General features: G+C 43.8%; 1 protein-coding gene across 1 annotated transcript in view; it reads left to right on the top strand.

Annotated features, from left to right (window-relative positions):
• LOC142803538 (zinc finger Y-chromosomal protein-like) overlaps positions 1 to 23,702 on the top strand; it is a 118,065-nt gene that overhangs the window by 4,358 nt on the left and 90,005 nt on the right. The window contains exons 2-4 of the mRNA XM_075888665.1: positions 4,554 to 4,631; positions 5,687 to 5,763; positions 14,549 to 14,740. Coding sequence (XP_075744780.1) covers positions 4,554 to 4,631; positions 5,687 to 5,763; positions 14,549 to 14,740 — 347 coding nt within the window. The remainder of the gene's footprint in view (positions 1 to 4,553; positions 4,632 to 5,686; positions 5,764 to 14,548; positions 14,741 to 23,702) is intronic.

Below are 23,702 nucleotides of genomic sequence, written 5' to 3'. Positions count from 1 at the left end.
ACACACACAGTCACTGCAATTAGCATTTCATACGATGTCTCTTTCTTTCTAACCAATGCAACCAAACAAAGGCATGTACTTTGAAAGAAACATTTACTGCTTTGTTTGAGTTTCCTTTAGTAACTAACTATATTTTGCAGTAAAATCTTCAAGATCAGTGGTGATGCGCTGCCGCGGTGGTCTAGTGGCTAAGGTACTCGACTGCTGACCCGCAGGTCATGCGTTCGAATCCCGGCTGTGGCGGCTACATTTCCGATGGAGCGGAAATGCTGTAGCCCCGTGGGCTTAGATTTGGGTGCACGTAAAGAACTCCAGGTGGTAAAAATTTCCGGAGCCCTCCACCACAGCGTCTCCCATAATCATGCGGTAATTTTGGGACGTTAAACCCCACATATCATTCAAGATTTGTGGTGATAAACACACACAGTAGTGTTCAAAGTTATGGAGCCCACTCAAGTATGTGGCAAACAGCACAGCGCCATTTCTAGCGTCTACCAGAGAAACTCAAAAACTTTCGTTGCGCCCGCGATTTTTTTTCTACCTGCCCGACTGCCCTTTACCTCCATTGAAGTACGCACACGACGGGACACCAAAGAAAGTGCTTAGTGTCAATTTTACTATCGCTGCGCCGAGACGAAAATACGTAGCTTGTACCGGGAGCGATCAGTGCGCGCCTCTTCTGGGCCTTCAATGAACGCGTTCCACAGCGTGAGAGGTCGCTGCCCGACACTTGTGTCCAGTTAAGAAACACTGATGCCTATGTGTGCGTGTGAATGTGTGGTGCATTTGTGTTGTAATTATTTTTTGGCTATATGAGCTTGACGGCCGGCAGCCACATGGTCCGTGCAGGGCTTCATAAATTCTGTGGTGCAGAAAGAGCGGGCTGTTTTGCACAAAGGAACGTAAAGTCGCTACTACTGAGAGCATTTAGGAAGGCGGTTTGCGTCTATGCAACATCAGTTCGTTTCCATTTTTTAACACAAAAATGCTTTATGCCAACGCTCACCATGGCACCAATGACGAATTTTTGTGATGAATTTGCCAATGTAAAATACACACTAACAGATCGAAAAAAAAAAAGCCAGGCCTGTGGGGAACGTGCAGCGTAGTAACAGCAAATTATAAGGGCGACGTTTCAGAGCCGTTTCTAAATACTCCATGGAATGCTTCAAGCACATTGCTAGGTACCCACGGCACCATAAATATTCATAAATTGCGCGCGGTAGGCCAGGATTCACAATGCTACTCTTTGACATTCTTCGGAGAAGCGTTGTATCCGCTACACACTTGTTGTACACTTGGTGCCATTTTATTTTGCAGGAGGCTGAAGACGATCAATAAATAGGCGTGAAGTCGGTAGGCGCCACTGTTAATAGGTCATCAAGAGCAAGTTTTCTAATGAGGTCTTGCATTAAACGACCCAGTCGTTACGCAAGTCGTATTGCGTGATGCCTGGCTATTTCTTTGATGTCTTAAAACACTTTATTACTCATATGAACGCGATAGCTTTCCTGACATCAAGCCCGCCTAAGGCCAGTTAAAACTAGTTCCAAGTCCTGGCGTGGCTCAGTGGTATAATACTGGGCTGGTACGCAGTGTACCCGACTTTGAATCTCTCTATGTCATTGGTGTTTTTGTTAGCTGATTTATATGTTCTAGCATGGCTCAGTAGTAAAATACTGGGAAGGCGCGCAGCCGACCCGGGTTGATATTCCATTGTGTCATTAGTGTTTTTATTAACGAAGTTTTGTTTTTGTTCGATACTAGTTATGGACACCGGCGGCGGCGGACAACTACAGCCCCACGCGTAACCCTTGTTATAATCTCATAACAGCATTCACAGTAAAACAAGAAGGGAAACTTGGTCGGGTATCAGCTTGCTCAGACTAAAATGTCGTCGATAGGCGATAATCTTTAGCAGGCCGTAGCACATAAGTAATGATTGCATCCGCGTGAAATATGGCACTGCGTGAGGTATGGACACCATCTGGCCGTGGCATGAGTAAATATGCTGGTGCAGACCCCAACACCACTTCCACGTGGCAGCACCTTATCATCTGCAGAGGGCTTTTTCGTGCATACCATACATTTTCATGGGCCATGGGATCGCATTGTCAGCGTCGAGTATGAAGCAATCTGGTCTCTACAACTACATATCTACGCAATTTCTATTAACGGAACACACTTCCTAACCTATAATTATTCATATTTCTTATCAGATAGGCGTAATATATGCTTTTTGAACGACAATGTTCACAAGTACGAACACACCAACCAGTTTAAGGTGGCTGGGCGGTCAGCAAATGCCTAAACACTGACCGAGTGGCTGAATCATCTGAGAAGTAGACAGAACGGCAGACCTGAATTTCTGCGTCCAAGTATCCCAATAAATACTATTGTCTTTATAAGTCTACGAACCTACGAGTCCTCGCTCCGCAGCGCGCTGCGCGCAGCCACTAAACTATAGAACATACGTTGTTCAACTTGCTGACGGTGACACATTATATACGCCATATACCGTTGGCAGTCCTCGGTGCTTATCAACTTCAACGTGCTTTCGCCATCAGCAGCAAGTTGGTGCGAAGAACGCGCATCGGGCGCAAGCGCTCTAAGGCCGCCGCTCCGCGGGTTGCTTGCGTGTGCGCGCGCTTATCCCGGACTTTGGGCGGTTCGTACAAGTAGCGCTTTCACCGTGAGCTTTCTTTGAAGTTACAGTGGTTAAAGAGTGAGCTAAGGTCAATTCACTTGCTCCTGCGACCCCAATTACGAGTGCATGCCACCGCTCACGCAGCAGTAAGAATTACGTGACATTTTCGCACTCGTCCTGAGCGTACTTCTGCATTAGTTTCATCCGTCTTTCTGTTTGAGCAGAGTGTTTTCGTTATTGAGTGGTGGTAGTTTGTAGATATGAGCACCACTCGGTTTGTATATGCTCATTTCGTGCGTGCTCCCTGATTAAAGCGCGCAATACAAGTTTAGAGCAGCATGAAACGTTAAGCCCCACATATCAATCAAGTTAAGAGTTGCTCGCTGTTCTTCACTTCACATAACCATTTGTTGCTGTAGGATTCATTCATTCGCCCTTCACGTAAAACTACGCACAACAAACGTTCAACATCCTATGTGAAGAGATGTTTCACCATAGTATTATACCGATTCCTAGATTGATTCCACTTTGTTTTGAGTGAAAGAGGTTAATACCATCCATTATAAAAAATGAGGCTTGTTGCTTTTCCTGGCAGTTATCTGGTCATTAGCGTATAAGGTGGCCTGCAACGGTTCGTCTCTGCAGAAAGCAACTAGTGGTTATAAACTGAAGATAATCAAACAGCCACATTGGAATACCCAATTATTATTCTAGTGCGTTCATTCGGTACCAGAAATTTGAATCATTCGTCCCGACAAGGAGGTTCGGCTCGTGGTTCGCAGCAATGTTCAATGAAGCGTTTTTTTTCGTAGATTCCTCTAATCAAAGGAAGTCGAGCAAGTAATACATGTTGGTGAGATGCAATGTGAATAGAAGGACGCGTCCAGACATAAATCCTAATGACTGTTTATTTAAGGTGGTAGCAGCAGCAGGGTCATCGTGCCGACGATGCACTGGAATGGTTAGAGAGACCAGTATCAAGCCAAGCCTGACAGCTTGCGTTTTAAAGATGGTTTTCAGGAGTAGCATATGTGCGCTGCCACGTTTGAACGCGTGATCTAACGGCCTTTTCCTTTCGAGTTCGCCTTCTCCGTCACCGGCAAGCCTGGCGATTTGCGCCCTGCACTCTCGGGTTGAAGGCTAGAAAAGTGAGCGCAGTGGTTACAGGGTTAGGTGTTGACATGGCAGGGAGTACGGTGAGCGCCGGTGTTTTACGTGCTCTCACATCGTCACCCGGCAGCGCAGTGGGCTCGGCAAACTTCTAAGGAGACATATTTCCTTCCTACGCTCGCCCGAGCTCGCATAGTTCGCGCGGCCCATTTCTCGCCGTACACTGCAGTGTGGCCTCCGCCACACACCACTTCTCGGCAGCACCGCCGAGAAAGGCCGCGATGCTTTGGTGTGTGGCGCCATTTAGTTTTGCTTGGAAAAACTATCTGTGTAATATTGTCTAATTTCAACAATAGTGACTTGAGCCTCTGATGAATATACTGTCGCTGCGCTGTACCTTATCGGAAGGGTGTTTCAGAAAGTGGCCGTGCCACACCGAGCTAACCATCGACGAGATGAAGGCTTAGCAGATTTGTGCGCAGTGGTCGACACAAGTGGGATGCTTATATTCATATATATGACGTCGTTTGGTCTGTTATCTCTCATTCGTATTGTGACAGGGTGAGAAACAGGTCAAGCGCTTAACGTACAGTTGTCTTTTTCATCTTTCGAAAGTACCCCGTTTGCTCATGTCAATAATATACCGTATAAATACTTTGTCTAACAGAGAAAACCGGCCCTTGAATTTACAGCTTCCATCACTGTTTCATTCCAGTTACTTTTAAAGTTGTAAGACCTATGTGTGTATGCATTCTTTACTGTTAATACATTTTGCTCGGCGTTTTTCTCTTCACAGATATTGCTGAAGCCAACACAGCTAGCAACCGGGAGGTGACATGCATGGACCCGCTGCTCTTAGGAGCTGATTCTCTGTGTGAGTGGTGTGACCAGTGTTTTGTGATTTTTACTTGCTTTTGTCTCTCTTCGTTCACCAAAACTACAAGTACCCTGCAGGTCAGCGATGTATTTTTCATAACATATCTCAGTTTCATTGTCTCAAAAATTTCAACCAGTATATTTTGCCACATTACTATATTAAACAAGTTCTGCCAAGTTCAAATAAATGAACTGTTCAGTTGTAGGAACCTATTGTTCTCCACGTAAGCGCCAATGAAGCTATGGTGACGCGATTCAGTTTTACGGCCTAAATACATAATGAAGCGGAACAAAACGTGTGGAGAAAGATCCACACAGGACTTGAATAAAAATTTTATTACGGACACTTGACCGGGTAAAACTTTATTCAGTTGTAATATAATTATGTGAAAAACAACTATCTCGAATCACAGCTTTAACAATCGAATAAATTTTAGTGCCGAGATTTTTTCAGTTCTACGAACATAATACATGACATCATTCAATGCATCTGAAGTCATATGTATCACTTCGCTTGAAATATAGTGCCACACCGTTGTTCATGCTAAATAAAGTAAAACATCACGTCATCATTTTTGTCGTTGGTGTGCCACGTTTCTCGTAGAATTTTTCCTTTATAAAAAACAATTACGAATACAGTGTTTGTATCAAAAGTTTGACGCTACTATTATTTTTTCACGCTGAGAAAGCCTACACCGACGATCAAAATCCCCTTCAATTCACTTCTTCAATGATGACATCCTTAGTGAAAGAGCGAGGGCACCATTAACCGAAACAATGCGGACATCTCGTGCTCTCCATGATAAGTTGCTGTTTGGTGCCAAGCTGAACTGCTGCTACAAGCAGTTTAGCAGGAGCGCTGGACAACAAACAGTACAGCACTCCAATAGCTTCTTCCCGCACATGATTTGTTGTTCATGTCACAGAGCTAGAGAACAGCAGTGTTAATTCTAAAGGGCACTTGTTGGTTTTCTTAGTGCACTCGCAAAACTATCACTTCACTGTTCCTCCAAGAAACAGCAGCTGACGTTAGACGCAATGACTTTTTTGCAGTTTGTGACGACTGCAACATCAGTTACCACCGTGAATGTCCTGTACATGGACCAATGGTACATGTCAAGGATACGTATGTAAGCACACTATTTATTTACTTTAACATACTGCAGCCCTGAAATAACATTGCAGGAGGGGAGAAGTACTATAAGGAAACAAGCATAACAAATTGCGCTGAACATTGTTAATTATTAATGTGCAATAAAAATTCGGCAGATACCACGTACCTGGGAATCGACATTATGCGAAGCATGCGGAGTGAAGGTGACTACGTGTTGCATTTTTTTATAAAGTGACACGTCATAAAATGACGCTAATTATATGTGCGAATGTTTCACGCAGAGACATATGTCGAAGAGTTGCAGATGCTTATATAAGAAGTTGTTTTCACTTGCGCAACGATGTCAACTAGAACATGCGTATTAGCAAAACCGGAAGCTGATATGATGCGCTGATGCTCGCGATGATGCTGGCCCTCAGTAGTGCTACATAAATCAACTTCAACGCATGCCATCAAATCACAATTGGCGTAAACCTGACGTGACGGCTCTATCAATGCTGTACATATGTAATGTTTATAAAATTGGGTAGGCAGCACTACAACCACCACTAACGTTTCATGAAGATTAGAGTATACTTAAAAAGTAGTTTTGAGACCTGGCGTAGCTCTGTAGTAGAAATCTTCATTTCCACGAAGAATGCTTTGGTTCGATTCAAGCTAGAACCCTGACATTTATTCTTTGCATTTGTCGGGTTGACGCTACCTATGTCGGGTATTTCTTAACGCTTCCGGTTTAAAATTGCCCATTCTTGTTGTCGTCGTTCCGGGGGTAGATACTAAGTGTCAATCACCTATGTCACATATTCGCATACCAGCGGCACATACCCGCCCAGGAGTATGTGCCACTGCCTGGCGGGAAGTGTTTTACGACGTACGCGACGGGAGTGTTACATTAACCAGGTCCGGACCAGCACGTCATGTTCATCAAACTATCTTGCCCTCCCATGCTAATTTTGGGTCACGCTAAGTTAAGGGGTTGACCACAAGAGCACGCACACGTAAGCGGCTAGATAGATAGATAGATAGATAGATAGATAGATAGATAGATAGATAGATAGATAGATAGATAGATAGATAGATAGATAGATAGATAGATAGATAGATAGATAGATAGATAGATAGATAGATAGATAGATAGATAGATAGATAGATAGATAGATAGATAGATAGATAGATAGATAGATAGATAGATACGCAAAATGTCACCGAAGTTCACTAAAAAATGCATCGCAATCAAAAAGTCATCATATGATGCAGATCGCAAAGACCTAGACAGAGTGATCAACCGACCAACGGACATGGACCGTTGTGCCTGTCCATGACGTGGACTGAACAAACGGTCCACGTCATGTTATCAAAATTAGAATCCGGTCAGGCGGAAATTTTTACAGAGCTTAAGTCTATCAATGCACGACTCACTAACGCTGAACAGACCCCTGCTGACGTTGTTGCACGCACAGTGAAAACCGAGGACCAATGCAAACTATTACCGGACTTGAGGTCAGATGTTGACAATTTGTTGACAACATTCGTGCAGACGTCGGACAGACTTGTTGGCAATCAGGACCGACTAAATGACGCCGAGGACAGGTCGCGTCGCTGCAATCTTGTCTTCTATGGCGTTGAAGAAGGTGAATTGGAATCTTGGGCAGATAACGAAAAACGTGCAACTAATATTTGCAGAGACACTTTGGAACTAACACTGGAATCAAAGGATATTCAAAGAGCTCACGTATCCGCAGAAGCGCCCACAAAAATGTTTGTCCGATAATTGTAAATTACGCATTCTATAAAACTAATGACGATTTGTTATCTAAAGCCTTCACGCTGAAAGGCACAAATATAAGCATATCAGTGGATTGTTGTTCCACAACGCGTTCTGTTCGTTGTGAGCACATTCGCTTTGCTCGCGAACGGAATACGGTCTGCAAATTGCGCTACAAAAAAAACTCATCAATGGGAAAAAGACATACTTCTACGACACTGTTCATAAATTGGTGAAAGAAACGACAAAACGAGGCAGCTAGCAAAAGAAAAATACCACAAAACCATATCTGCCACATTCAGCCCTCTGTAAACCGCCCCAGAATGCCACTATATCTACTACTGACGTCACATACTCAATTCTTTATACTAACATTTGTAGCGTTCTTCCCAAGCGCGTAGAACTATCCGCCGTAATTCAATCAGCTGATTGCGATTTCATCATTCTTACAGAAACATGGCTTTCATCGCATATTGCCGACTCAGATGTTACTCCGTACCTGCCCGGTTTCACTCTTTACCGTAGAGACCACTTACTAAGCTGAAGTGGTGGTGTCCTAATTGGAAAAAAACTTCAATAGGTCACTTCAAAATAGAACTACAAAGTCCCCTAGAGATAACCTTCATAGCTTGCCGAACCTGATCAAACCTCACTATTATCGGAGCGTGCTATCGCCCCCCGAAACCGGATGCTGATTTTTGCATGCAATTAAATGATTCTTTTGACTTTATTTGAAAAAATATTACGCTGCAAATTTATTATTATGCGGCGATTTTAACTACCCTGCTATTGACTGGTGTGATCAGTTAAGTGGAGCCATTGGGAATTCTGGCCAATTCCTAGCTACACTCCAAGATTTTCAATTAATGCAAATAATAACTCAAGCCATGAGGAAGACCACTCACACCACCAACATTCTTGGCTTGATTCTCATGTCCAATCCAAGCTGTATCCAGGCAGTTCATTACCTAAAAAAATTCAGTGATCATAAAGTTATCTTGGCTATTTAACAATCATCAGTTTAGACAGAAGACCAAAGAGGAAGCAAATAAATCTTTATAAAAAGGCAACTATGAAAGATTTACCACTGAACTTGAAGAATTCTATACTTCTTTCGAGCAAGGTTATTGCTACCGCTCAGTAGAACACAACTGGAGGCTACTTTCTGATAAAATTCAGGAAATAACTAACAAGTACGTTCCAATGGTAACTATTCAAAGCAAGCAGTCAGCGCCATGGTTCTCTAACTCAATTAAAAAAGAAATAAGCCGAAAGAAAAGATTGTTCAGGAAAGCAAAGGCAAGAAATGATCAACCCACGTGGCAAGCATATCGAAGTGCAGTAAAGAAGCTTTCAGAAACCATTGGCTCTGCTAAATGACATTTCGAGATAACACTAACAAATATGTAAAAAAAAACCCCAAGCAATTTTGGAAGGCCGTCAACTCATCTCCCCCAATAAGGATAACACTCTGTGACGACAAGAATGATGAACTAACCAATAGTGACATTGCTGTCACACTGAACAAGGCATTTTTTTCAATGTTAACAACAGAAGCAGATATGAACCTTTCCCTCTCCTCACATCCAGTAATTTCAGAGCCAATGCCCCCCCCCCTCCATTCGAATCACACCCAGCGAAATTTTTCACATAGTTGAAAATATGAAACAATCGTCCGCCACCGTACCAGCCGAAATAAACTCCGAAATCTTGAAAAATGTTAAATTTCCTGTCAGTGCCATTTTTGCCTTGCTTTTTGCTCAATCGATATCAGCCGGCTGCTTTCCCACTAAAAGGAAACTACACTACGAAAATGATAACAGATCATCACCTTTGAAATATCGCCCTATCTCAATTACTTACGTTCCATCAAAAGTTATGGAACATATATTTTGCACAAATATCATAAATCACCTTGAGCACAATAACTTCACTTCCATCGCACAGCACGGGTTTGGTAAAGGGCTATCGTGAGAAACACAACTTGCCGCCTTCACCCATGATTTACACGCAAATCTCGACAGCAAAATTAAAACAGGTGTATCTTTGCTCAATTTCGAAAAAGCGTTCGACAAGGTACCCCATCGCTGTCTAATGTACAAACTATCACTGCTAAATCTAGATTCATTTGCATTCAACAGGATAGAAAACTTCCTCAGAACAAGAAAGCAACTTGTCGTAGTAAATGCCACGCAATTTAAAACAACAGCTGTTCTTTCCGGCGTGCCACAAAATACACTACTTGGCCCGCTGCTGTTTCTTATTTATATTAATTATCTGCCTTCCGACATTACTAACAACATACGTCTCTTTGCAGGTGATTGTGTGCTGTATGCTTAAATTACTTGTAACCAAGACCAACTTACGTTGCAATGGGATTTAACTAGTATTGAAAACTGGTGTAAATGATGCCAAATGCCATTAAACGTTTCAAAGTGCAAATTAATGTCTTTTTCACGATGCGCGAGTCCGCTAACTTTTAAATACACTCTTTTAGGGTCGTCTTTACAATCCGCAAAGTCTTATAAGTACCTAAGTGATTATATTGCGAATAATCTCTCCTGGACCATCCACGTAAACAAATTAATCACCTGCGCTACTAGATCTCTTGGGTATCTGCAGCGTACAATTATACTTGCTCCTCTCCACTTAAAATAACAGGCCTATAAAACACTAATCCACCCAAAATTGTAGTATGCAGCCGCCATGTGGGTTCCGCATCGTAAGTACCTAACTGATAGCGTTAAAGCAATTATTAACCATGCCGTTCGATTCATTTCCTCTGGCTACTCAACTTTTACTAGTGTCACAGACCTGAAATGACGCGTAGCACTTTCTCCCCTCAGCCACCACCGGCAGCTTTCGAGACTGGCGTTATTTCACCGGTTTTATCATTATTTATCTGCCAATACTGACATCGTGTTAAAACCGCATGTATCGAGCCGCAGAATAATGAATTACAAGTAACATACCCTCGCCCCCGTACTAACACATTTCCGCAGTCATTTTTTGTGCGCACTACAAAGAAGTGGAACCATTTTCCAGATAATGTTGTTCAATTAAGAAGCCACGACCAGTTCAAGTCGTCGATTACAGCGTCCGGGATGGTGTGATATATTCGTGCCGTTTGTTTGTTTGATGCCCTTCACATTTATGATCGCTATTTCAAGCTCATGTGTCCACTGAATTTTTAATTTTTGTAGGAGTTCTTGACCACACGAATGTGTATTTTTTTCGTAATTATGGAGCTCATGTCACCTTTGTATGCTCGTACCAAGTGTATCTTTTCAACCACCCAAAACGTAATGCCTGCACTGCAGAGGCCCTTGAGGTAATAAAATAAATAACTCAATCAATAAATTGTATAGAAAGAACCAAAAAATGCTATTTCGAAATGCCACCGTACGACGATAAAAAGTAGACTTGTTGAACGCATGGTGATTTCGGGTATAAGAAGGAGTAAGACAAGTGCATAAGACAAGGATATTTATTCTCCATAATGCTCATAACCGCGTGCTTACAGAAAATATTCAAACACCAAGAAGTGCCGAGATTTCGAGAAGTCTTCTCGTACAAATTACGGTGCCCAAATGTGAAGAATTACTTTTTCTCTGTTTCAAATGTTTTAGCACGAATTGATGTTGACATTGATGTATGTTGTATGTCTGGGCTTCTAGCACTTTTCTGATGAATTCTATATCTGGTCTTTCAAATGTGTGGTGGCGTTTCATGAAGTATTCCAAGTGCTTATTTTGTTTCAAATGCTGATGACTCAGCATGTAATGAATGTTTTTTTTTATTTCTTTTTATTCCACAAAATGTGTGTACTGCGACTGCATGACGATGAACTGTAACGGCCTGGGAAGACAACTCAAGCTCTCTCGAGCTCTTTCGTCCCATGCCCTCTGCTCTGTGAAGTACTAAATAAATGAAATGAAAGAAAAGAATGGAAAGACTTATACGAATAAGATTTAATGAAATGTATCGTAGTAAACTGCGCTTTGCCGATGGCATTGCATAGCCAAATAACTAATGAGACAAACTGCAATTCATGATCACTGAATTAGACAAGGGGAACAGTAATGTAGGTATTTAAATGATTATTCAGGAAACGAAAGTAATGTACAACAACATTGGTACAGAACAGTGCTTCGAAATAGGTAGCAGTGCACTTGGAGTTTTAAAAGATTACGTCTGCTTAGGACTTGCAGTATCTGCGGAGACGAACCACGAGATAGAAAAAAAAAGATTGGGCTGGAGCACATTCGACAAGCACTGTCAAATCATGACTGCTAGATTGCCACTATTCCTCAAGAGGAAGTTATATAACAACTGCGTCTTGCCGGTACTTACCTATGTAGCTGAAACCTGGAGGCTTACAAAGAGGGTTCCGCTTAAATTGAAGACGACGCACGAGTGAAAGGAAGATAATTTATGGTTGTAACCTTTAGAGACAAGAAGAGCAGAGTGGATCACGGAAGATACCAGGGGTAGACGATATCATAATTGATATCAAGAAGCATTGTACATTGGCCGGGCATGCAGCGCGTAGGCAGGATAACCCTTGGTCTTTAAGGATAACTGCCTGTAGTCCCAGAGAAGCGACGTGGGTAAGGGAGAGACAGAAAGTTAGTTAAGCAGATGTGATTAGGAAGTTAGTGGGTACAAAGTGGCAGCAGCAAGCACAGGATCGAGTTGACTGGCGGAACGTGGGCAAGGCCTATGACGGGCAGTGAGCGTCGTCAGGCTGATGATTGTGATGATGATGATTTCAAGTGATTGTTTGTCTAGCAGGTGTGATGCACTTGTGTAGTGGGGTGAATCGTGGGGAGGTAATTGAATTGTAAATGAACTTTGAACATTACACGTGATAACAACAAGAGGCACTGGTAAGCTGAAGAGTCGCAAGATGAGAACTAGGTGAAAAATACCTTTAACAACGACGATAAATGAAGCGTATAACTTTCTCCTGAACATATTCTATTTTGTTTATATCAAAAGTTTGCTGTGGGGCTAACACAACAGACCCATATTTTATTATTTGAGCAACGAAAGTTTTCTATATAAGGAGTACATTGCTGTTGTCAATTTTCAATGTCCTTCGGAATCAGCAACAACAATACGAATATTATTATTATATTTTCATATATAATGAATATAATATTTCTAATGTTATATACAGTTTTACGTTCCAGAACAACCCTGCAATAATGAGGCCCGCCATAATGCAGGCATTCAGAAATTTCGACCACCCGTTGTTTTTTGAGCGTGCACTGATATCGTGCTGTACACGGGTGCTTAGGATTTCTCTTCTGTTGAAATGACACTGCCGCAGCCGAGCTCACACCCGAGGCCTTCGAATCAACAGCAGAGCACCGTAACCGCTACACCACAGCGGCGGATCTTCGGAATTGCGGAACACGTGTTACCGTGACACTGTCACATTTTCATTTTTTTATACTAAGGGTGACGCTCAGCATCATTCTTTGCTTTCATAATAGCACCTATATTCGTCGTAAAATTCAATGCAGGACCTTGCGCATGACGCCAACATTGCAGTTTCATAAAATTTGAGTTCTTGCTTTACATTCATATATGTTCCTAATGAATGAAGGGCTGCTGCTGGGTTCAGTGTAATATTGTACTGCTGAATACCGCACAGATGTTTGAACGAGTCACTGAGGTTTCCCAATGTAACTACTCCAGAAGCTCGTAGGCAAACGTGGCCTCTTCATTGGAACCCTACAGGTAACAAGCGTAGAAGCAAGAGCGCATGGTACTGCATCAATCAAAGGGAGCAAAACATATTTACGACCCGATTGGTCCCTGCTGCCTCTTCTGATTCTAACAAAGTAAATACTGCGAAACGGTGACTGACGAAACGCTCGCTTTATAACCGCATAGATTACATCTTATATGCGCCAGTGAAAGGGGACACGGAAAGTTTGCAACGTAGAATGTGCCAACGTAGTATGGCCTACATAATTGTACACAGCAAAGCAAAAAAGCCACTTGGAAGAATTACAGAAGATTGTATTGTTCACGCATTTGTTCTACGGAAATATTTTACTGATACTACCTTTTGTCCTAAATAGACGCGTAAAAAACGTAAAAAGCAGGGAAGCGTCTTTCCAGGACCATTCTCTGTAATTACAATCACCATGTATGAGCGTGTAAAGTAATAAATTTAACGGGGACGAATTCACGCTTTACATTCCTAGGCCGAAAATGGGTGTGCTCAATGAGGGAGCACAGAGCCTTCTGGATCTGTGTGCCAAACATGTCAGTGGACGCTCTTACATTGCCTCAATCTGGGTGACTTCCTAAATCACTGACATCAAGTACCATTGTCAAGAAGTTCATGCAGAGGTCTGTCTACTCCAAGCGGAGATTCTAATTAGTACCTAGGAGTCAATAGCAGATATAGTTTGGAAATCTATTAAATTCATCGTCACCAAGATTACACGTCATAAAACTCGCATTTACCTCATGACGTAGGATAAATGCTCGACTTTTACGGGCGTCAGTGCTCACGAGGAGTTGCGATTATGGTGCATTCTTGTGACCATTTTCTAGCTCCGTTGACTGCTGTCATAATGATTGCCAAAACCAAGCGCTTTGATGTAGTTAGGCTGGTTGTTTTCCAGCACCTCGTACCTACTTAGAGCGTTCTTGTACCTCGGAGTGCTACTGACATCTGATCATATCACCCTTGAGCGTGGTTCGTGCGCAACAGAAGCAGTAACGTGATTGCTATTTTGGTATACGATTGCAAGCTGGGACACAATCTGCTCGAACACTCGTTCTCTGGCTCTGACGAAAAGCAGGCGCCACATTGTTGCAGCCTGAGACAGAGTATGGTGGCATCTGGTCGAATGTTTTATTAGATATAGGTGCGTCTGCCCTGTGCAGAATTCTTCGCCACCTATCAGATGACTGCTGAACCTTGAATGTCACAAATGAATGTTTTTGTGGCAGTCCCTAAAAATCCATCTGCGTTATATTGCGTTTTTTAATGAACCAGTGTCTTTTACAGGTGCCCTACGGAGACCCTCAGCGCGCGAACAAAACCTTGCCAGAAGGGCTGTCTATACGTCGTACCACGCTAAGAGACTCGAAGCACACCGTATTCACGACGAAGCCTCTGTCAGAAAGAACCTTCTTCGGACCCTACGAAGGTGTCCTCATGGATGCAGCGAAAAAGCCGGGAACCGCATTTTCTCGTCAGGTATATAACTACCGACCCCTTAAAGCATTAAACTTCGATGTCTGCGTTTTTTTATTCTTGAATCAAATGTAAATAAGGACGAAAGCTTTCTTCAGATGTCACATCAAATATTCGTGCGTCGTCTGAATTAGATAAATTGGAGGTGAAAATAGCTTGCACGATTTCTTTTTTATGTATACATATATAGTAAAGAAGCGAAACCTAAGCCCTTGCAATAAGCGCGGTAAAAACAACACGACAGTTCTCAGACTGATATGCAATTAATCAAATGCCAGACATTGAAGATACTTTTAACGACATAGTTAGTGAAAAGGGTGAAAAATCTAAAGAAATAACGATAAGCTCCACATTTTTTTCTGGGGGGAATGATCAGGATGCTGCAGAGGTTATTTTAAGAATGATGCACAAGAGCACAGGGGCTAATTGCACAAATCTGATTGATTGATTGATTGATATGTGGGGTTAAACGTCCTGAAACCACCATACGATTATGACAGACACCGTGATGAAGGCTACGGAAATTTTGACCACCCGAGGTTCTTCAAAGAGCGCCTAAATCTGAGCACATGGGCCTACAACATTTCCGCCTCCACCGGAAATGCAGCCGCCGCAGCCGGATTTTGATCCCGCGACCTGCGGGACAGCAGACGAGTACCTTAGCCACTAGACCTCCGCGGTGGGGTAATTGCACAATTCTAAGCCTCCAGAATTGCTATGAATGATCTCCAAAGTACATGCATAGTCACATTTAAATCTTACAAAATATTTATAACGTTAATATGAGAGACAGTGGTAGCTTCAAAAGTTACGTCGTAAGTAACCTGACGTGCGATTATGATTCATAACGATGTAGTTAACACGGTTTTGCCAAGGTAAGTTGTCATAGCATTAATGTGAACACTAAGGTAATTAGCTGAGGTTCCTTCGCACAGTAAAAACTATCTATGTAATGAACAGGAGTGTTACAAATACGTCGTCGAACGTCAAGCAATTATTGTGTTTATGCGATTTAGTGATAAAATTCTTATGTCATGCGTTGCCCTACTTGGTTATAGCATTAAGGACAGCATTATGTGCCGCGAAATCAGTAACTCATATTATTACGCAATAAACTACGCAATCAACGGCATATACCTTGATAAACTATCAAACATCATTCAATGCCAATTTATCCAGTGTTTTTGCGACCATCACGAATATGACTGAAAAAATTTCCACGTGTTTCTGAAAGTTACAAACTCGTCAATGTTGTATGTTTTCGTTGTCAAAAATGTTTTTCCCTCTTTATGAGAGAGTATAGTTTGGCGCTGACTGAGCTAGAGGGCATCAAACAACATTTTTCTAAAGACGTTTTTAGGGTGCACTCCATAAAATAGTATTTGCGGCAAGCTAATGAAGTGATCTAACGGTAAAAGTAATGACTTGCTTAAGGATGTCAAATCTTTGAAAGCTTTTCGCATGGGCAAGATTGAATATAGTTACCGGACTTGGATTTTTTTCGGGAATGTAGTGAGCTCGAGAGACACATATTTAGGCGCTGAAGTTATGGCATATAGTCTAAAGAAATTCTGCACGCAACTTTTTTAGGGACAAGCCCTGTAATCAGCGCCAAAAGACTCCCTTGGTGGTCAAACTAAGAACATGCACAATATTTCATTCGAAAGCCCTATGTATTAGCCTAAAATGGGTGCGCTACTAACAACTATTATTTTTAAACAAGTGAAGTCTTTTTTAATCATGTGTCTTACCAATTGCTCACCGACGTAACTCAAGCAGCATGACGCACTCAAAGGGCAATCTTCAGCGGAAGCCCACTCACCTAATATGTGGACGGCGAACTTGGTGCTCTCTAGAGAGCAATCGAAATAAGAATAGGTTTATCGTCTATACGTTCAACTGTCGACAGAAGTGCACTACAAGAAGTGCGGTCAGTGTAATAACTTCCAGGTGAGCCATAGAGCTTTAGAGATTCAAAGTCACAAATTCTACTTTTCTAGGGAATTATAAAGATTTAGAAAATGTGTTTTCTACACCTAGTAAAACATTTTACATTATTCAGTACAGCAGTATTATAGCACGCTTGTAATAACGTTGATGCTGTACACTAATAAACGCTATTGCGATACAAATGCTTCATCTTTTCTGGCTTTTAGGAGAGCACCCTGCTCCCTGAGACCGAAAGCCTCTCACATGACTACACAAGTGAAAAAGAAGTTTATTTTAGAAACTGGTAGCCGAGCTGATAATCTCATTTGGGTTGTAAGGTAATAATATATATTGTATACTTTGTGACGGCTTGATGGCTCATCTGGGGGCCGTAACCACGGGCTAACCGTGAAGGAAGCAACGAGGAGCTGCTTAATACCCCCCCCCCCCCGCGCGCGCCGTCAATGTATTTTTAGTTGTGCATGTGCATACATATGGGCGCACAAAGAAAAAGAAATACACATATGAATGTAGATAAAGTATGATTGTAATCACTTCCCCATTAACACACCATCCTCACCTGAAAAAATATGTTTGCTATGCTACTGGTCTCCACCCACAGGCCACATTCATTGTAGCGCACCGCTTTCGGCAATGAAACGCAGATGATAACTTCATTTATTTCTTGGTTGCCTTAAAGACAGAACCAAGGTTGCCACCCACAAACCTGATGAGTGGACTTCTGCTGAAGATTGCCCCTGCGAGTGCGTCATGCCGCTTGAGTTCTGTGGAAAAAAAACTGATGGAGATACGATGCCTAATAAATATTTTTCAAGTTTAAAAATATTATCATTTAGTAACTTCCTCTTTTTTAGCTAATACATACGAATTTAGAGTTAGATATTGTGCATATTTTACTCCAACCATTAAGGCAAGTTTTTTACGCTGAATACGAAGCTATCCCCCCCCCCCAAAAAAATGAACATAGTCTTCCCAAAGATAACCCTGATGAGATTCGAAGCCGCAGCGTTGTGCACGGGTGGTGCACGGGTTGAACGATGATAACGCAGGCGCTTCGATTGGCGCTGGAAGATTCGTTTGAAGCGATGGCTGACGTAGGTCTCGTAGGTGGCACGTACGAACGTGTTTTAGCACGATAGGTTAGACGGGCGTTAGGTTTCTCGCACGTGAACCAATGAGTCTGTGGAGAAGCGAGTGGTGGTCGCAGCAGATGTTACGGGCGAACGGACAAGGCGGCAGCTGTGGGTGCCGCTGAGAGCGTGTGGCAGGCGAGGGAGAGAGTGACTTCAGCGCACACTGCGAGGGTAGCTTGACGTCAACGCATAGCAGTGGCATGACCGACTTGGCAACACGCCCACACCTGCAGCTCGCGGAGTGTTCGTAATAAGGGACAGCGTTACATAGGCTAGTTAAAAAGCTGCTTTGTATCAACAAGGAGAATAACTTTTACGGACTCCCTGCTACAGCTTCAGCGTCGAAATGAATATAGTTCGGTAGCATGTCAAACAGGCCACAGCATTTATTTTATTTGTGCAGTTGGAGCTTGGCGAGTTTCCGGAAAGAAATTGGTTATTCGGCATATTATCCAATATTGCTCTTAAGAGAATTCCCTCAAAAATTGATCTACAATATTTTTACGGTTCGATCACTTCATTACATCGCCACAAATACCATTTTATTGATTTAATTCCGAAAACGTCCTTTTGAAAAAAAATTATTGTGTAATGACCTGGAGCTCACTCGGCGCAAAGGCTCTCACAAATAGAGAGGAAAACGTTCGGTATGGGAAATGAACGAGCCGGGCGAGTTTCAAAATTCAAGAAATATGCGCAAACTTTTTCATTCATACTCGTAATGGTTGGAAAAACACTGAATAATTCGGCAAAGATTGACCCAATAACCACTTAAAAATTTTGGTGTGTGAGGAAGAAAAACAAAGTAGTAATGCTACTGATTACGTCACAAAGCACCATAGAGAGCGATGGCACAGATGATGGGTGGTCAAAAGAGTGGAGGAAAACTACAGGTGGCGTATATCGTGATTCAACATGACTGCCAGGGCACTCAACGCCTTCTACTTTAACCTGAGCACACAAAATGAGTTGCATTGGACTAAACCATATTACCGCCCTAAATCGTGGAATGCTCACCACGTAATTTTCTGCCGTTGTGTAAAAGGTCGAATTTCAGCTCCGTGGCCATGCGTCAAATGTAATTTGAGAGATATTCTACGTTCTACAGAAAATAGTGTGAACTAGAATTGACGTGTGTAATGAACCGCGCTTCGAAATACGTGTAGCGTAATAATGACTCGACACTTGAAAAAATATCTGCAACTTCTATTCTACTGCTCGTGCAGCACATCTTCCTTTCTACCGTGTCCTTTTTCTTGTTACCGTCTGTCCTTTCACAGGAGCAACATAGTCCTTATGGTCCAAGGTGACCACAAGGCAGTTCATCATCGACAACTTGCTTCCAGAACTTGCGCCTTCTTAATGAGACATAGATTGCCTAATTGCACTGCATTTACGCATGCAATTATGCAATTGCACTGCAACTAATTGCACTGCATTTACGCATGCAATATCGCTTCTGTGTGGCTGCACCAACATAACTCCGTTCAGCTACACGTGATCACCACGCAGCATACGCAGCTAAAAAATAAAAAAAAGCATACCACACTGGTTCGGAACAATACTTGGGATGGAGTGAGTGGTTGCAAATTGTGAGGTTTACTGGAAAAGGGCAGAAGAGGTTTGTTGCCGATGAGGACTTGTACTTCGGAGGTCGCAGTAGCAATGCCTTCAGAGTTGAGCCGGAAGCCTTCCTGCAGAAGAATTGCTTGTTAGGCAAGTTGGTAGATACATAGGGAACTACAAATGAAGCCACAAAACGTTCAAATAGTAAAAAAAAACAGATGGAGAAAGAGAAACGGAGAACAGATACATGTCAGAGGCGTCTCTTTCTGCTCTTCGCATTTGTTTCTGTAGCCCTGTTTTTTCGGATGTAGACATTTTGTGGCCATCTTGGTAGCTGCCTACAGAAACCATTTCGCCAAGAAACGTCACATGCATCTACCGGAAAGCTCTGCTCAAATCATTCACTTTGTGAATATGGCGGTTATTTTTTTTCTCGGCCTGGTGATGTTCTGTGATCAGCCTTTCCACCGAAGATGCTCTACTTGCCACAAGATTCCCCGCGTTGGCAGGTGAGCACAGGAAATTGTGTACCAGCTGCATAACTTTCGCGTCGTTCTTTATATCTTTAATCTGGGGATAATTGTTGCTGGAAAACAGAGCGCGTGCGGTGAGGCGTCAATCAGAGCATGAAATCTTGACGTGGCGCCATTGTCGCGTATTCAAGACCCGAGCACTACACCAAGAACGTCCCTTTATTACGACAGCTCGTGCCTAACCATTCTTCTTTCTCCTCGGTTATCCTGCTCGTTGTTGCGCGGCCGCGGTCATCTGCAACATACTCCCAAAAGGCCAAGACGATCACGAGGCAGTTTATTCGTGCTGGCTTGCTTCCAGAATGCTTAACTTTTGAACGGGTCGTTTTATGGTGTGTGTTGCATAGCGGCGTCAGTCTGACGCAGCTCTGAAAGAACGGATACGTTGACGAGTCTGTGTCAGCCGGGAATGACCCAGAAAGCGTTTATTGCACGCATGTATATCAGCAAAAGTGGAAATAGAAAGGTAAAAACGAAAAAAATGAAAAATGCCTGGCAAATGCACAAGGACAGTTCGCGCATGACGCCGTAGTTTGATATTGTATTTATAACATTTCTTCCTTCTTATTAACGAAGAACTGCCTTGCGTACTCTTGTGGAGCGACGGAGGGTTGTGTGGTTTGTTGATCTGTCCCGGGTTGAGTGGGCGTTGGGACAGCAGCCGGCGAATGCTGGTCGACATCTGGAAGCACCTCCTGAGGTGAAGCTTCCGCAGCGTCGTCGGGGCTTGCGGATAGCTGCGGGCTGAGGGGCGTTGCAGTCAGACTATGGTCCTTGCTGTTAGTGTCCGGGTTACGTGAGCTAACATTGAGTCATTGGTGGTTAGGTCCTTAAGCTCGCATGTTGTGACTGTCGCTTCATCCAGACTTTAAAAAATACGTACTCTTCAGGTACGGGATCCGTAGCGCGATCTGTGCACGGCAGTGGCAGTATAGCTGCCACTGCATTGCACACTAGCTGCCTTCCATTCGCATTCAGTAGCTGCCTTCCTGAAAAATATTGTAGCTTATAGCGGTAACCACCCAGGTACAGGGCCCACCACTGGATGCGAGCTGCGGCCATGGCAGGCGTCTGGCGGTCGGGTCACAGCAGTCCCAGAAGTGGCTGGTGGTAGATGACCAGGACAAACTCTCGACCTAAGAAATAATCCCGAAATTTAGTAATTCCAAAAGCGAGTGCCACCGTTTCTCGTTCTATTTGAGAACAATTTCTTTCCGCTTTTGTCAAAGTTCTTTACCGGAATCTGACAGACCTGTTAGTGCCTCCGATTGTGTGAAAACGAATGGCGCGTATACCGTGAGCGTATGCATCGCATTCTAACTTGAGTTGTCTCGATGGGTCAAACTGCACCGATACCTCGGATTCTTTAGGACAATGCTTTGACTTGCAAAATTCCGATTCCTGAGACAACGTCCACTGCCATCACGCGTTTTTTTTCAACAGTTGGTACAATAAAAACAACATGTCAGACATGTTCGGCAAAAACGAACGTAGCTCATTCAAGTTTTTGGGACTGGGCGCATTCACGATAGCCTCTGTATTCTTCTCAATTGGGTGAAGGCCAGCTTGATCAATGCAATGCCCAAGATGAGTGACCGATGGCTGGCTATACTTGCACTTATCGCGCCTGAGCTTCACGCCATCCTCTTGTAACCATTTCAACACACTTATTAATCTAGCTCCACAATTGCCCACTGTTTCAGAGACCAGAACGGCATTCAAGTAAGCCTGAACACCTGGTAGGCTAGACAGTATCGTTTAATTTTCCTTTGAAAGATCGCTGGGACTGAATAAATGCCGAAAGGAAGCCTATTGTAACATAACAGGCCTTTATGAGTATTAAGAACGCAAAGCTTCCGAGAGTCATCATACAGAACCACCCGATTATATGCATCCCACAGTTCGAAAGTACTGAACAACTGGCCTCCTCCTAATAAGGCAAAAATAGCCTGAATTACCGGAAGAGGGTACTGCTTCGTTGCACAAGCAGGATTCAGAGTGGCTTTAAAGACTCCACATATTCTGACCGAGCCACCTTTCTTCATAACAGGCACAATAGGTGTCGCCAAATTAGAATGCTTCACTGGTGATATTGATACGCAACAGCCGGCACAGCCTGTTTGGAAGAAACAGAAAAGACGACGTTGGTGGCTGGTTGTTGATGAACTGTCGCCATCTTGTTCGCCGAGCACATTGCATCGTATTTAATTTATTAAGTTACCCGTAACATTATTGGTGGAGGTGGACGACTCCCGTACCTCGATGGAGACGCGCAGCGGTCGCAACACCGGGGACTCTTCGGCTACTTCAACTGCCAGTGCCTCATCCCCACCGGTCTCTCGATCCGAGCCGACAACCTACGTCACCCTGCCACCCCTGCGGGATCCTGGAACTTTCTCCGCTGACGGCACCATCGACGTTGACTCCTGGCTGCACCGGTACGAGCGAGTCAGTGCTACCCACCGCTGGGATCCTACGCTTATGCTGGCCAATGTTGTGTTCGACCTCGACGGCACGCCGCGGACATGGTTCGAAACCAACGAAGCCGAAATCACAAGCTGGGATCTTTTCAAATTGAAGATCCGTGATCTTTTCGGCGATTCATCTGGTCGTCAGCTCGCTGCCAAGCAGACTCTCGCCACTCGCGCCCAGACGTCTACTGAATCGTACGTGTCATACATTCTTGACGTCTTGGCGCTTTGTAGCAAGGTCGACCAGCGCATGTCAGAAGAAGAAAAAGTTAACCATGTCCTAAAAGGGATTGCTGACGATGCCTTCAACCTGCTGGTTTTTATTAATGTCACGAGCATCGACACGATCCTGACAGAATGCCGCCGTCTAGAACAGGCTAAAGCCCGCCGCGTCACCCACGGCATCACGCGCCTACCTAACACAGCTGCTACTTCCTCTTGTGATGACTCCGTCCGCCCAGTTCCCCGATGTGAACACCTCACCCGCATCATTCGTCGTGAGGTCGAGGCAGCCCAACCAGTAGCTACTACATTTCAAACACCTGATCCTTCACCGACCACTATTTCACTGATACAAGCCGTCGTTCGTCAAGAATTATCGAACGTCAGCCTACACCCCATTTAACCAGTCTACTCTGCCGAGCCTTTTTATCGTCGTCCATCCGCTCCTCGATTTGGTACCAACTACTCTCGACAGCGCAATTTGTCCGAATGGCGTACACTGGACGACAAGCCCATATGCTTCAACTGCCGACGTGTCGGTCATATTGCTCGCCACTGCCGCAATCACTGGGCTCCGCCGGCACGCTATGGGCCTCCTACCCAAGCCACTTCTGACCACAAGTCGTCCTCAACGTTTGATTTTGGTTCCCCTATGCCGACCACATCCTCTGATTCTGGCGCACCTCTGACGAGACCTCACTACGCCCGCTCACCATCCCCTGCTCGCCGTCAATCTCGTTCGCCCCCACAACGCCGGCCTGCCTCCCCGACCTATTCGCCGCGACCCCGACCGGAAAACTAGGCAGTGCAGCTTCTGGAGGTGAAGCTGCATTAATGACGACCTCTGCGAAAAATCCTCGTGTAACATTAGCGACCACCCGGAATCTGTTGAACGTTACTTTAGACAATGTACCTGTGCGCGCATTGATCGATACCGGCGCGCATGTGTCCATAATGAGTGCTGCTCTTCGTCGCCGCCTAAAGAAAGTTGTCACACCCGCCTTGAACCGAGCCGTTCGAGTCGCCGACGGGGGAACTGCCGCGATTATTGGCATGTGCTCTGCCCGTGTGACTATCGCCGATAGAAGCA

The sequence above is a fragment of the Rhipicephalus microplus genome, chromosome 3 (genome assembly GCF_043290135.1).
Source record: "Rhipicephalus microplus isolate Deutch F79 chromosome 3, USDA_Rmic, whole genome shotgun sequence".
NCBI lineage: Eukaryota > Metazoa > Arthropoda > Arachnida > Ixodida > Ixodidae > Rhipicephalus > Rhipicephalus microplus.
This window is presented reverse-complemented; position numbering and strand designations above follow the sequence as displayed.